Genomic DNA, 14,799 nt, shown 5'->3' with positions numbered 1-14,799 from the left:
TCCGAAAACTATTTAGCGGACATAGCTTGAGGGCTTGGACGTTTTATTACAAGCTTGGGGTATAAATTGCGTTTAGTAATTGCTCTAATAGGAAGAACATTGTTGAAATAGATAATGTTCGGGAAATGATTCGCCTTTCCATTGTTAAGTATTAAGGCACATTGTAAATAACTGGCGAAAGGATGCTGAAAGCACTACCGTGCATTCAAGCATCCTCTCAATGAAATAAAACACGGGTTATGCACTTTTACATTATAATGAGGTAAATTAGTGTTGTAAACAGAGTGTTATGATTAAATCTGGTATGATGCGCATGAAACGCCTCATGGTGCAAAAGCGCATAAGTGTTGACGGAAGACCCAAATGATAGGCATCAACACCGACAACCAATTTAGTAGTAGTCATATTGCCGAAAATATCTTGTTGTTTTCAATAAGCATATGTGAAGCAACAATAAACTGTACAAAACCAGTAGTTAACTGTTTACAACATTGTACAAGACAGTATTATAGACTCATATCATGCAAAGTAACAGAGTGTCATACAAATATACCCCCTTACTTTTGGGCTACTGTATGTTCAACCAACTGTTCATTCAGAATATGAAATATAATTGTACTTTACAGGAATATAGTACACTGTCTGTACGGCGTCCTCATCGAAAGGTGCGTGTACGTGTACTGTAGACAATTCCCATGACGCTGCATTACATGCGTGGAATCGTCGTCACGATTTTTTGCATGGCAATTTATTTCCGCTTTTTTCAACAAATACTTCACTTTTTTCTCTCGGGAAAACGCCGTCAATCTTATTTTATTACCCGAACTTTGTCTTGACAGCGCAAATTACACCCAGAATTGATTCTTGAATCAGTCCTGCCTATGGCGGGTCCGGGATCATTGCGTCCAGTGGGATTCGGTCTTATATGATATTTTGAAACTGTCTGACACATCCATGGAATTGTGTATAGAAGTGCATATTATGAGGTCAACTACCTTTAACGATTGCTTACATTCTCAAAGCTGGTACACTGATATGTAAAGTACAGTATATCGTTTGTACGTGTTGTCGCCTACTATGATCGCTTCGAACGAATGGCGTCGTATCCTACAATAACTGTCTTAGCATACATTGGATAATTACGGGTGTCCGTATTGAATCGCGATAGATAATTGTGATAACTGCCCACTGCGTTGCGTACAAAACATTGGATAACAAAGAACCTGTACATGAGGGAGTGGTTATATAGTGATGATCTATCTGACATTTCGTTAAGCTTTATCGAGGCCCAGTTTTAACAAGGTCGGTCATTATACAGTCCGAGTCAGGTTATGGAAATAAACGTTGGGTTTAATTTTAACCAGAACTGCACTTTTTGTAAAAAAAATAATATAATCGTTTCATGGTTGATATTTGTAATGTTAAGTTATGTTTCCAGTTATCTAATTTCACTTTTTACACTCTATCACGTAGACTTGCAATATTGAAACTGCTGGCGCGCTGATTCAGTGACGAGGTCTGGGAAGGTTGGACTCATAATGGACGTACAAGACCCACTAAATGAACCATTGGAAGTTCAGAACATTATCAAAGAACTGCAGCTTGTCCCGTGCCCAGAAGGGGGATATTTTTCAGAAACCTACCGGTCTGGTACACAACCGATGGCGTCACACGGCAAAACCGACGACCATGGTGCCGTAATGAAACCTGGTGGACGCAGAACCTCTGTGCGTAATGTCAGCACACCCATAGTCTATATACTGATATATTTCCTGCATCGAAATGAATCCGATTTGGTGAGGTATTACCATGGCGGTGGGACAATTCAAGTTTACACAGTTTCACCTGACGGTAAACTTTATCAACATAGACTTGGAATGAATTTTCCTGCGGGAGATGTTCTGCAAGTGGCGACGCCCGGTTCTTCTGGGAAGCTTTAGAGCTGATTGATGGTGATTGGGCTTTACAGGAGAAGGCAATGGCCCCAGGGTTCGACGACCACGACATGGTTCTTGGGACACAGGAATTAATTTCCCATTTCTCAGAAGAAATTAGGAATATGTTGAAACGATACATTTATTCATGTGCTCATGATTTAAATTGTTATTGTAAATATCATTAATATGTTCAAACATGCCCATTATTCAATGTAATTATTAAACATATTCACGTAAGCCATTTGTTGTTACTGGTGGACCACAGAGTAACACACTTTGGTCGGTTATGTGTTAATAATATCGTAATGTTATACTGCTAGGTATGAGGCTTGTTCATCTGTATGCTTTAGCAAAAATATACATCACGAGTTTGGAAAAAGCATAAATTCTCATTTAAAAAATGTTGGTGACATCAATGCAATCAACCACTGGGATGTAAATTGCTGGGAACAAGATGCACCTGTTTTACAATTTTTGATTAAAACTTTGTATGTTGTTTGTAGACGGTGTAGGTTTATTTTCAGATTCTGTGATTGTTTTTATCTTGGAGTGTTGTTTTCCTGAATTGGTCCTGTGCTACTAAATTGCTTGCCCCACAAAGTAAAAAGTCGTTAATAGGTCTAATCAAACACACGAGAAAATGGGCCCACTATCATATGACCGTTTATTCACAATATTGGATGATTCTGCCGATATTAACATATGGGTTTGGATTTGGGGTCACCATTGTTATGAATCAATAGAACAATAGAGTACAATATCTTGCTTGCAGAATATTATTACGTATCTCTCAAAATGTTCCAAACTGTGCAGTATTGGGAGATTGTTGACGTTACAAAATTAATTGTTATAATAACAGCTAAGAGATACGTCAATTATTTGGCCAAATTATTACGCATACCAAGGACAAGGTACCCCAGTAAATGTTACTTTATGCTGTACCACTTAGAGATTCAGAACTAGACCAAACTAGGTCACTTATGCTAAATAACTATTATTATCGTGCAATATGCAAAAGGTTTAGATGCACAGGACGTCTCAAATATTGATTTATTTATTTATTAAGATATTCACTCCTAGATAGAAATTTCATTTGTATTGTGGCATGGTGATATTTTAACTATGGAAAAACTAGAAAACTATCGATATTTATTTTCCGTGTCTGTCCCTGCCTGTCCTCTGTGTGTTATCGCGTTGTCGTAGCTCTGCTCATTGTCTCAGAATAGAAACCGACAGCAAAAATGATATTGAAAGAAGTGATTGGGTCTGCTCGTCATGCAATAATTCGGAAATTGAAGACGGATACCATTTACTATTAATTTGTGCATTTGGTCATTTGTCCACGAGGTCATTAGGGAAAAATACATTCCAAGATACTATTTTACATTGCCTTCATAAAATAAGTTTGTGGAATTGATGAAGACGTTTGACAGTAACATACTACAATCAATATAAAACGCACTCATGTTGCATATAACAGGTTTTCAAAATGGTAACATATAATTTTACTTTTAGCATAACAATGTTATGAAACTCTAATACAGTTTTTACACAACAAAATGACAAATGTTACTCTGAGTTATTAAATCAGTGTAATGTAAATGCTGGATAATCTTAAATCGAATTACAATATTGTGATGGATTTCCGGGGGTAATGCACATGCATGTATTTAAACATATTTTTTTCAATTATATTACTAGGATCAATAAACGTACACCGTGGAAATTAACTACTTCGGTTATATACAGCGCCACCACCATAGTTTGATTATATGTCTTCATATTGTTCCGTATAAATATGTAAGCAACGCAACTATTAGTTTAGGTAGCGATTAAAAACTCGAGGATGTGAAAAAAATGTCTCTGATACATTTTACCAGAAAATACGGAATCGCAATTCGCCAACAATCGCATACATTACAGCCATTGGTGAAAAAAATGTGGGCAAGTTTAACTCCGTTCCATCAGATCATCAGATGTTACTGGAAAGAGTTACTTCTTTATAAGCTATAGTTTGAAGCTAATGTTTCAAATTGTCGTTATAACGAGGTTAAAATTTGTATTACTTGTTTAGGGGACTTAGCTTGGGGCATAAAGTCGTTATTAAGAGTTTAGAATTCATTGTTACAAGCTTGAGGTATAATTTGTTTTTATTAATGGCACCATTAAACCACTGTAGTGCGAACTTGATAAAAACAAATTTCTGTTGCATTAGTTTGACGTTTTGCTTTGTAAATTAAAATTTTGTTTTATAAACTGAATTTGTGTTGCGGGAAGTAATTGTGTGATATCAGTGGGCTAATGTACTTATATTTTCAATAAATACATTATACAAATACTTCTGGAACTAATGACCATCGTTGAAAATTACAACACAGTAAATATTAAGGTAATTTATATATACAAAGTTAGTAAAGTCATTAAGCTCAACACACAAGAAACCAGTTATACTTACTGTATATTCTAATAAATTCCACTTTGTCACACCCTAGAACAAACGCCGTTATCCATTCTTAAAATAAATACAAGTCTACATACACACATGTAGCACATAACAAGAATAATGTAACATCCCGCATATTTAAGCCTATTACACAATTTTAATCGACACATATATAGTTCCTGTCGTGTTGCTAACTGATTTACAATACTATGACAGGCACAATGCAGAGCGGCGTAACACGTCATCGGTCAATGACCACAAGTCACTCACATGATTACGTGACCATCGTTTATCAGAACTCGTGGGAAAGGCCTTGGAGCGTCGAGACACATAACGCAGATGACTATATGAGTATAATAAACGGCATAATATACGCGGCAAATATTTGGGCCAATAATAATAAGTGGCCCCCTATAACAACTGGAGTAAGCAGTGTGCTTACATTCTCCCTATTGTTTCATCGTAGCAATAAACTAAAAATAAATCCATTACCCAAATTCATATTTAAATTATTTACATTGCAAGGCCATAGGAAGCAAAAATTAGTTGGTCCGGCCACCCATCCAGTGCCGTAGGCCCGAGGCATTTGATGACGTGGGCCGAAGGACCATGTCTGCTAGGGGGGTGCAGAAGTGGTCCGGCCATAGCCGGTATGGCCGGTACGGTTCCTACGACTTTACATTGCCATGTATTTACCGGACCAGTCCTTGTGATGGTGCTATGACTGTCAAACTAACAAACTCCAGGCCACTATTTCAGAGTAGTGGACCAACAAAATAGCACAGTAAAACTCAAAGTCTAGACACAATAATTATTTAATAGGTTTTCGTCTTATACAGTATGTCCGACACATCCATTGTTTATAGAAATGCATATCACGAGGTCAACTCTCTTTAACGATCGCTTACAATTCTGAGCACTGGTACACTGACATTTAAATTACAGTTTTATGTTTTCTAAAGAATTTGGGTAGTGACCTTTACGCGTGACGTAGGCCTCATACTGGGCAGTATTTATACACAAGGGCCGGGCAAACTCATCGATCGTGAGTTGAGGTAAGTTCTCAGTCAGCACTTCGCGCAATATACATTACTGTACTGTCTTGACATACTTTGCATTGGTGGGAAAGCCAATTGGACATTTATAATACACTCGAAATGTGACGTATTTGTCACGTGAGTGTGTCAATAAGTGAAGCGTCATTGGTATTTCAAGCAAGCAGTGCATCAAGACACACGTTTCAAACTTCGCCTTACTGTCATTTTACAGTTAGGGGGTGGATTTTGTAGTTCTAATAGTTGTCACTGACTGAGTTTGTCGAAACCCTCCTGTTATAGTTTGAATACAGTATGGATTTTATTTTGCTTTGTTTTTATCGACTGGACTGAGCCTGAAAGTAAATCTTTGGCTTTTTGACCTTTGACCGGAATGCAAGTTAACGTCGATGTTAAAAGAACAATCATACAACCAGTCTAACATTATTGACTATTAAAGGGAACTTTTTAAATAATTACTATGATAATTAACCAAACCTGCACAGTTTGCAAACAGACTATATTTCACAATTACGCCATACAATACACTGATTGTAAACAATATTTTTTTAGATATTGATTGCTCATAAAAATAGTTTGCATCTGCTGTAACGTTTACACGTCTGCCTGGAATACAATTAGCGAAACAATATAGAACAGAAATGTACACAATAGATGCTATTTCACGAAATCGCCACTAAGAGAATGAATTGTTTTACGTTGACTAAAGTAGGCGAGTTCTTACTGTAAGTACTTTATTTTGCTGGAATTAATTTTCGCTGAAAAGGCTTTTGGGGTGTTTTGTGTGGAATTTATTTTCACTGATTTTTGGTGAGTTGAATGTTAAATATAGGAAAAAAGGTATAGTCGATGGACCTTATTTTAACTGAATCACTCCTTCAACGAAAATATCGAAAATTAATTCCAAAAAAGTCTTTTACAGTATTCATGTAATATAGTATTTATATTATGCAGATCAACGATATTAGAGTCATTGGGTTAAACGATTATTATAATGGATCCAAAAGTTCCACTAAATGAGACGTTGGAGGTTCGGAACATTATCAACAAATTGCAGCTGATCCCGCATACAGAAGGGGGATATTTCAAAGAAACTTACAGATCTGGTTCAGAGCCGATGGCATCACATGGTCTAACTGACGTTAGTGGCGCTTTGATGAAGCCTGGTGGACGCAGATACTCCGTTCGTAATGTCAGCACATCTATAATGTACCTACTGACCAAGAATTCCCCGATAGATTTCTTGCATCGAGATGAATCCGACATCGTGAGGTATTATCATGGCGGTGGAACGATTCTGGTTCACACAGTGTCACCCGATGGAAAACTTCATCAACATAGGCTGGGGATCAACCTTGAAGCGGGAGAAGTTCCACAGTTGGTGACGCCCAGTGGGTACTGGGAAGCTTTGGAGCTAGTTAATGGCGACTGGGCTCTACAGGGGGAATCAGTGGCCCCAGGCTTCGACTATCGTGATATGGTTTTAGGGACCAAGGAAACAATTTCACATTTTTCAGAAGATATTAGAGACGTTTTACAAAGGTACATTCACTAAATGCCGAGTATTCATATTAAAGCGGGGGAGTCGCCACCTGCGCATGCATCAGATGGCCATAGCGTGTCATTGTTTACAAACAAGCGTCTACCCATAAGCATTTGCGTTTTTAGCGTGTGTTGTTATCGTCAATTGGGACTCAAGTTTTAACGTTGAGTCCAATGACAGAGACACATTTCAACAACAGTTTCAAGTACATTACATTCATGTTATTAATTAAAACATATATTGTATACATCAATAGTACTTAATACTAATTTCAAGAAATCAAAACAAATTATACTGCTTATATATAAGTTCAGTCAATAATTTTATATTGTATTATAATAATTATTATTATAATTATTGTAATTACTCAATATGTCTGAGCATTGAGATAACAAAGTCGAAAACATAAAATACTATAATTGTGTTTACTATAAAGGAAGCTGAATACTGGTTATTTTATTCTGATCTCATTATAAACCTATTACAGGAATTTTAACATATACTGTACGGAACATATGGTTTACAGGCCCTGATAACAATGTAATAAAATGATAATAAAGTATATTCAGTGTTACATTTGACCATTTGTAACTGGTTGGTGTACGAGAGTGGGGTAGCAGGTCAGGGTGTCACGTGACCAGTGGTAGAATCTTAAAGGGCGAGGGCCGTGCAGCAGCGCGTGTTCGGATTTCATGTAAATAAATAATATATATTACACGCGTTGTATACGTCGCTATGAGTCCCATTTCGGTCAATTTCATTAAAATTGGCAAAGCGTTTCTTTCTCTCCGTTTGCACGAATTCTTCGGTTTCTGCAAGAAAATCTTGCTCTGAAAGCTCCCGAACATGATACTCGGCCAAAAAATTGAAGGTTGTACAATTTTTTTTATTTAACCACTGCCAAAATAAAATATGTATATAATATCTTCATGCTATCAATATTACACCAAAATCCCTAAAATTTAAATGCCCTTCCCTTTATTTGTTTACGAATTGAACTTGTATTCATATTCAGGGGCCTTATTTGGAACACCATAACTGTGCATTATGCTCTATTTAACTATGGCTTGCATAAATTTAAACAACCAACCCAACCAATCACAATGATGCATTGATGGCAGTGATACACTGGTATAATATAATCAGTATTACTGTGTGGATTCAGTGTCACAGTGTGGATTCACTATTACTGTGTGGATTCAGTGTCACAGTGTGGATTCACTATTACTGTGTGGATTCACTATTACAGTATGGATTCACTATCACAGTCTGGATTCACTATTACAGTGTGGATTCACTATTACAGTCTGGATTCACTATTACAGTCTGGATTCACTATTACAGTGTGGATTCACTATTACAGTATGGATTCACTATTACAGTATGGATTCACTATTACAGTGTAGATTCACTATTACAGTATGGATTCACTATTACAGTATGGATTCAATGTCACAGTATGGATTCACTATTACAGTGTGGATTCACTATTACAGTATGGATTCACTATTACAGTGTGGATTCACTATTACAGTAGGATTTCACTATTACAGTAGGATTTCACTATTACAGTATGGATTCACTATTACAGTATGGATTCACTATTACAGTATGGATTCACTATTGCAGTGTGGATTCAATGTCACAGTATGGATTCACTATTACAGTATGGATTAACTATTACGGTATGGATCCACTATTACAGTGTGGATTAACTATTACAGTGTGGATCCACTATTACAGTTTGGATTTAATATAACAGTATGGATTCACGTTTCCGTAGAGATAAACAACTTGTTGAAATAGAAATAACAGACTTACTGGCAAGGCATAGAACTCCAAAAAATAAACCTAAACCTCAACACGCACTCTCAGTATCGGTTCAGTCATGTCAGTAGCATTGTCAAGGTTAAGCACCGCCCACGCACAAGCAATTGCCGATGCAGCGACAGCAGCAGAAGAGGCTGAGTACGAGATAACCATAGCCAAACAGCAGCGATGAAAGCCAGTTTCAAAGCCAATTTGAAAATACTAGAGGCAAAGAAAATGCAGCAGTCACACAGGCAAGAAGCATTTCAGAAAGTAGAGGAAGAAGGTGCAACACAACAGATGTTCACATTACCTCAGGAGACATCCAATGATCATGCTTTACGTTTTCGTACACATAACGAACATAACCTCAAACAACAAGCTTCACCAAATTTCCTAGAACAACCAAGACTTCCACCACCAACTACACTTACTCGGTATGATACAATTTTTCCACTCCAAACCACAAAGCAGCCATGAGATGCAAGTATGGTACAGAATAACACATCACAACAGCAATTCAGACCAGCAGGAGAAAATGCCGCACACCTTCCCAGTGAGTACATCAAAACATAAATAGTGTATGGTGGTGATCCTATCATATTTCTGCCATGGCGAAGAACCTTCTATGGTCCAGACGGCATGTGTGCCAACAACTGAGAAATTGTCCTTTCTCAGTAAATACACCAATAAACCTAAGATCTTAGTGGACAGATTTAGACTGCGGTATGTAAAGAATATCGAAACTGCCTACCAGGAGGCATGGAAAGAATTAGAAAACAGGTTTGGAAACCCTGCAATGATCACAGCTGTGATCATAAAGAAGCTGATTTCATTCCTCTGATTTCGTCCAGATGACAACCAGAGGCTCGTAGAGTTGGCTGACCCACTGGCACACATGGAAGAACTTGCTGATCTCAGCACATTGAACACACCACATGTTCTGAACCCCATAGTTGAAAAACTACTAGCGTTCATCCTGTCCTGTTACAAGCAAAACAATGGGACATTCCCACCACTTTGTTTCTTTGCAGAATTTCTTACAGCTAGGACACAGAACGACCCTGATATACCTTAGTTTGCTAACTCAATCGCTACATCTGATAAGGCTAGATCGAACCAACAAGCGGAAAAAAGTGCTTGGGTCCATGCTATGAAAACGATAGACACCAAGGAGCAGTGTGATTACCATGAGACATCTAAGCATGGCCTGACAGAATTCAAAGCATTTACAAAGCTACCAATAGCAGACAGAATAGATCTGTGTAAGAATAAAGGGCTGTGCTTCAAATGCACACGCAAACTCCTGGCCAGAGACTTTGACATAGATGTGAAGTGCTCAGTCTGCAACAGTACCAAACAATTCTCATGTCTACACACCACACCTGGTGTGACAACCAGGCCAAAGGAACAGAAAACAGAGAAACACCAAAGAATGAAACAAGTCAGGAGGCCACATCAAAGTGTACTAAGCTCAACAAGTGTCCAGGTGCACGCCCATGTGGTAAGATAGTTCCTGCTAAAGTGTACATGCAACACGATCCAGTGAACATCATAGAAATGTATGTCGTCTTGGACGACCAGTCCAATGCCTGCATGGAAGACACTGTATGGACAGTAACTGGCGACCTGTGCTTTGAAGCAGTTAGAGGTACAGTTAGAGCATTTGTATGTCACACAAAAATAAGTCTGAAACATAACCCAGTAGGCTGGACAGCTATAAAGAACCCACTTAAATGTGACAATCACATTCGCATCAGAGAACACATAACACATGACGCAGCCAGTGGAGAAGATGTATTTCAAGAAACACCAGATGATGAGAAGAAAGCTCACTCTATAGAAGACAAGCGCTTCTTGGACATCATGAAAAATTGCACCTACATCAACAGAAAGGGCAACTTCGAACTCCCCCTACCATTTAGATACGACCCAAGGAGACAACTACCAGACAACAATGAGTCGCTTCAAAAATCTTCTGAAGCAGCTAGAACGAAAACCAGAGATGATGGAACAATACCTACAATTCATGGAGAAGGTAATAGAACGTCAACATGCCAGTCTTGCTCCTGATTCAGAATTAGCTTCTGACAACGCTTGGCATTTACCTCACTTAGGGGAATACCGCCCTAGGAAAGCACAGATCAGAGTAGTGTTTGACTCAAGTGCAAGGTGTAATGGAACTTCCCTGAACGATGCATTGCTTCAAGGCCAGATGAACAGTCTCATTGGTGTCTTGCTGAGGTTTAGATGTCACCCTATAGCAGTTATGGATGACCAGAACACCAGATGATGAGAAGAAAGCTCACTCAATAGAAGACAAGCGCTTCTTGGACATCATGAAAAATGGCACCCACATCAACAGAAAGGGCAACTTCGAACTCCCCCTACCATTTAGATACGACCCAAGGAGACAACTACCAGACAACAATGAGTCGCTTCAAAAATCTTCTGAAGCAGCTAGAACGAAAACCAGAGATGATGGAACAATACCTACAATTCATGGAGAAGGTAATAGAATGTCAACATGCCAGTCTTGCTCCTGATTCAGAATTAGCTTCTGACAACGCTTGGCATTTACCTCACTTTGGGGAATACCGCCCTAGGAAAGCACAGATCAGAGTAGTGTTTGACTCCAGTGCAAGGTGTAATGGAACTTCCCTGAACGATGCATTGCTTCAAGGCCAGATGAACAGTCTCATTGGTGTCTTGCTGAGGTTTAGATGTCACCCTATAGCAGTTATGGATGGCATAGAACTGATGTTTCATAGTTTCCATATCAATGAGGAACACAGAAACTATCTATCTTTCTTTTGGTTCCAAGAAAACAATCCAGAGAAACCTGTGATTCAGTACCGGATGAATGTTCATGTGTTTGGGAACGTTTCATCACCAGTCATTGCAACATACGGTCTAAGAATGATAGCAGAAGTATATTATACAACGTATGGAGAAGATATTCGGGAATTTGTATGTTCAGACTTCTATGTAGATGGCGGACTTACCTCCCAGTCAGATACAGAAGTAGCTGTCAGTCTCAACAGGATAACACGAGAGATGTTGTCTACTAGGAATATAAACTTCAACAACAAAGAAGTCATGAACTCTGTACCCAGTGATATACATGCCAAAGATCTACAATGCCTGGATCTTAACCAAGACACGCTACCCACACAAAGATCCTTAGGTATCCAGTGGTCCCTACACTCAGACACTTTCACGTATAAAGTTAACTTACAAGCGAAGCCATTTTCAGGGCAGGGATTTCTAGCTATCGTGAACTCCATTTATGATCCCTTAAGCATCTTGGCTCCAGTCACAATAGAGGGAAAGCTGATTCTATGTGGACTAATAACAGAAACTTCTAAAGTAAAGGAAGACACACATGTAGGATGGGATGACCCACCATCAGAAGAATACCTACCACGGTGGAAATGCTGGCAAGACAGTCTGGTCCACCTTGAGAATGTAAATATACCTTGCTGCATTTTGACCAGTAAAGAGAAGGGAATATCACATCTTTTGTGATGCCAGTGATGTAGCTATTGGAGCAGTTGCATACTTGAGACAGATAAGTGATAAAGATGAGGTAAACGTAGCATTCCTCCTAGGAAAGGCAAAAGTGAACCCAACCAATGCAGTATCTATACCTTGTCTAGAACTTTGTGCAGCTGTACTAGCCACTTAGCAGACAAGATCAAAGCAGAAATCAGAAGTCCCACAAACAGTACAGTCTACTACACAGACAGTACTATAATCCTGGGATACCTAAATAATGAAGCTAGGCGATTCCATGTATATGTGGCCAACTGCATCCAGAAAATCCACAATTGTCCTCACCAGACCAGTAGTGTCATATACCCACAAGCCGGAAACCGGCTGACCTAGCGACACGCTCAGTCCTAGCCCACAAACTTAGTAACACCATGTGGCTCAAAGGCTCGCAACTCATCTGGCAGCCAGACAACACACCTGAAACAAACAACAGTCAACAGACTTATGAAGATCCGGAAGTGCGCAATAAACATTGTGTGTTTGCAGCAGACATAAAAAACACACACCAAGTCCAAATAACCCATCCGGCCAACTAGGCTCTAAAAGGTTCCTAAGTTTCTCATCATGGACCTCCCTCAGACGAGCAGTAGCAAACCTCATACTGAAGATGCAGTCCTACTAGACTAATTGTGAAGAACGAAGGACTTACACCCAAGATCCTGGAACGTGCAGAGAATCACACTTCGCACAGTATGAATCGACTGAATACATTTATGGATGAAGATCCACTACTCCGTGTCGGTGGAAGGATTCGCAGAGCAGATCCAGTTGCCATCCAATAGTACTGCCGAAGAGCAATCACATCTCACAACTCATCGTAGAACATGTGCACCAAGAAACACCAAGGTCGGCATCTCACACTGGCTGCAGTAAGAGCGAAAGGCTACTGGATACTTGGTTTGCACAACCTAGTAAGCAGCATATTACACAAACGCACAACATGTAGAAGACTACGAGCAAAACCGTTGACTCAAGTAATGGCAGACCTACCTGCAGACAGAATGGCTAACACCCCACCTTTCACTAACGTTGGTATGGACGTCTTTGGTCCGTGGAACATAGTATCTAGAAGGACCAGAGGTGGAGCATCAGGAGTTAAGCGATGGGCAGTTATCTTTGTCTGCCTATACACGACAGCAATACACATAGAACTAATTGATTCAATGGACACTTCTGCATTTATAAACGCTCTTCGTCGTTTCATGGCCATTCACGTTACTGTTAAGAGGCTGTGGTGTTATCAAGGTATGAATTTCATAGGTGCAAAGAATGAGCTCAATGCCGCCATCAAGGAACTGAACCAGAAGTTCCTTACATACCACCCACCCACCCATGAACCCACCCTATGTTTCACATTTTGGAGGCATCTGAGAGTGGCAGATTGGCACAGTGAGAGGTATTGCCACGTTTGCAAGTTCACAATTGTTACACCAAAAAACATAACTATACAAAGGAGTTGTATGATAACGCATCGAACGGCGTTATTTTTACTGTGGCTCAACAAAGACATTTTTTATATTCCTCTGGTTTATTGGGGTGACCTTTTTTTCAGTTCCAAGATGGCTAGTGTGGTTTTGCTGCCCGAGTTTTCGCGAAATTTTCTAATGGCGGCTATAAACGGCCGAAGCTAACAAAGTGTGTGTCTGATATTAACATTCAAGGGCGAGTTATTGTGACATAAACAAATTCCGTACTTCATATATAATGGAATAACGCATCTTGTAAAATGTGCGTGTCATTTTAACATGAAATGAATCTCACTCAGCGCTAGGCCTCTTTCATTTTCTTGCGATTTTAGTGTAAATTGTAATCATTTGATCCAGTGTATTACACAAAATTATCCGATTGTCATATTAATTAAATACTGTTTACATATTGAGACTGTTGATTAAATATAATTGTAAACTTTTGTTCTTTTTCACAGGTGTGTGCTTTTTGGATGACTGGCTGTTATCGTTACTAAACAAAATTCTCGTTATACCAAATTGGTTCGCGTCTCTCTTTACGAAACTTCCTATTCTCTGAACTGTTATTTTCTATCATTGAACCTGTACGTATAGTTTCCTATCATTAAACCTGTACATATATCTTTTGGCTGTCGCAATGTGTTTTCTTGTCATGGATTCATCCAGGGTCAGGTATCCCTGTTCTTTGAACATGAAAAGTTACATGTAAAACCCAAACAAGTTTTTATTCTCCTAAATGCATATATCGGAAGTCGTTCTTAGCTAAACATGAATGCCCTGCATAGTGCAGTTACCAGAGATGCAGATCTATTTCACATTAGTGGAAAGGATCCTATCAGATGTTATTTATTGCGAGTGGACGAGACATTTTTTTGCTGGATACGGCAAGGCATTTATTGAACATGTGGCATACATGTATTTCCTACCTGAATTTTGTTTCCCGGACGCTGCCTCGACTCCAGAAATGAGCTGTTTGTTTTTCCCTACATAG

The 14,799-nt window shown here is 39.0% G+C and overlaps 1 protein-coding gene and 1 pseudogene across 1 annotated transcript; both read left to right on the top strand.

The window, feature by feature from the left end:
* Positions 1 to 1,538: 1,538 nt before the first annotated feature.
* LOC144364534 (uncharacterized) lies at positions 1,539 to 2,122 on the top strand (annotated as a pseudogene).
* Positions 2,123 to 5,382: 3,260 nt separating this feature from the next.
* Positions 5,383 to 14,434, top strand: LOC100366483 (uncharacterized). The gene is made up of 3 exons (XM_002740774.2): positions 5,383 to 5,435; positions 6,390 to 6,977; positions 14,267 to 14,434. Exons 2-3 carry the CDS (start codon positions 6,430 to 6,432, stop codon positions 14,283 to 14,285), a joined length of 567 nt encoding a protein of 188 aa, XP_002740820.1. The 5' UTR covers positions 5,383 to 5,435; positions 6,390 to 6,429; the 3' UTR covers positions 14,286 to 14,434.
* The last annotated feature ends 365 nt before the right edge of the window (positions 14,435 to 14,799 follow it).

The sequence above is a fragment of the Saccoglossus kowalevskii genome, chromosome 11, assembly GCF_978046115.1.
Source record: "Saccoglossus kowalevskii chromosome 11, keSacKowa6.1, whole genome shotgun sequence".
Lineage (NCBI taxonomy): Eukaryota > Metazoa > Hemichordata > Enteropneusta > Harrimaniidae > Saccoglossus > Saccoglossus kowalevskii.
The sequence above is the reverse complement of the archived record's forward strand: the minus strand, read 5'-3'. Positions and strand labels throughout refer to the sequence as shown.

What these genes read in the sequence shown, in the direction of transcription:
- LOC100366483 (XM_002740774.2), top strand. Translation starts at nt 6,430, where the DNA reads ATGGATCCAAAAGTTCCACTAAATGAGACGTTGGAGGTTCGGAACATT.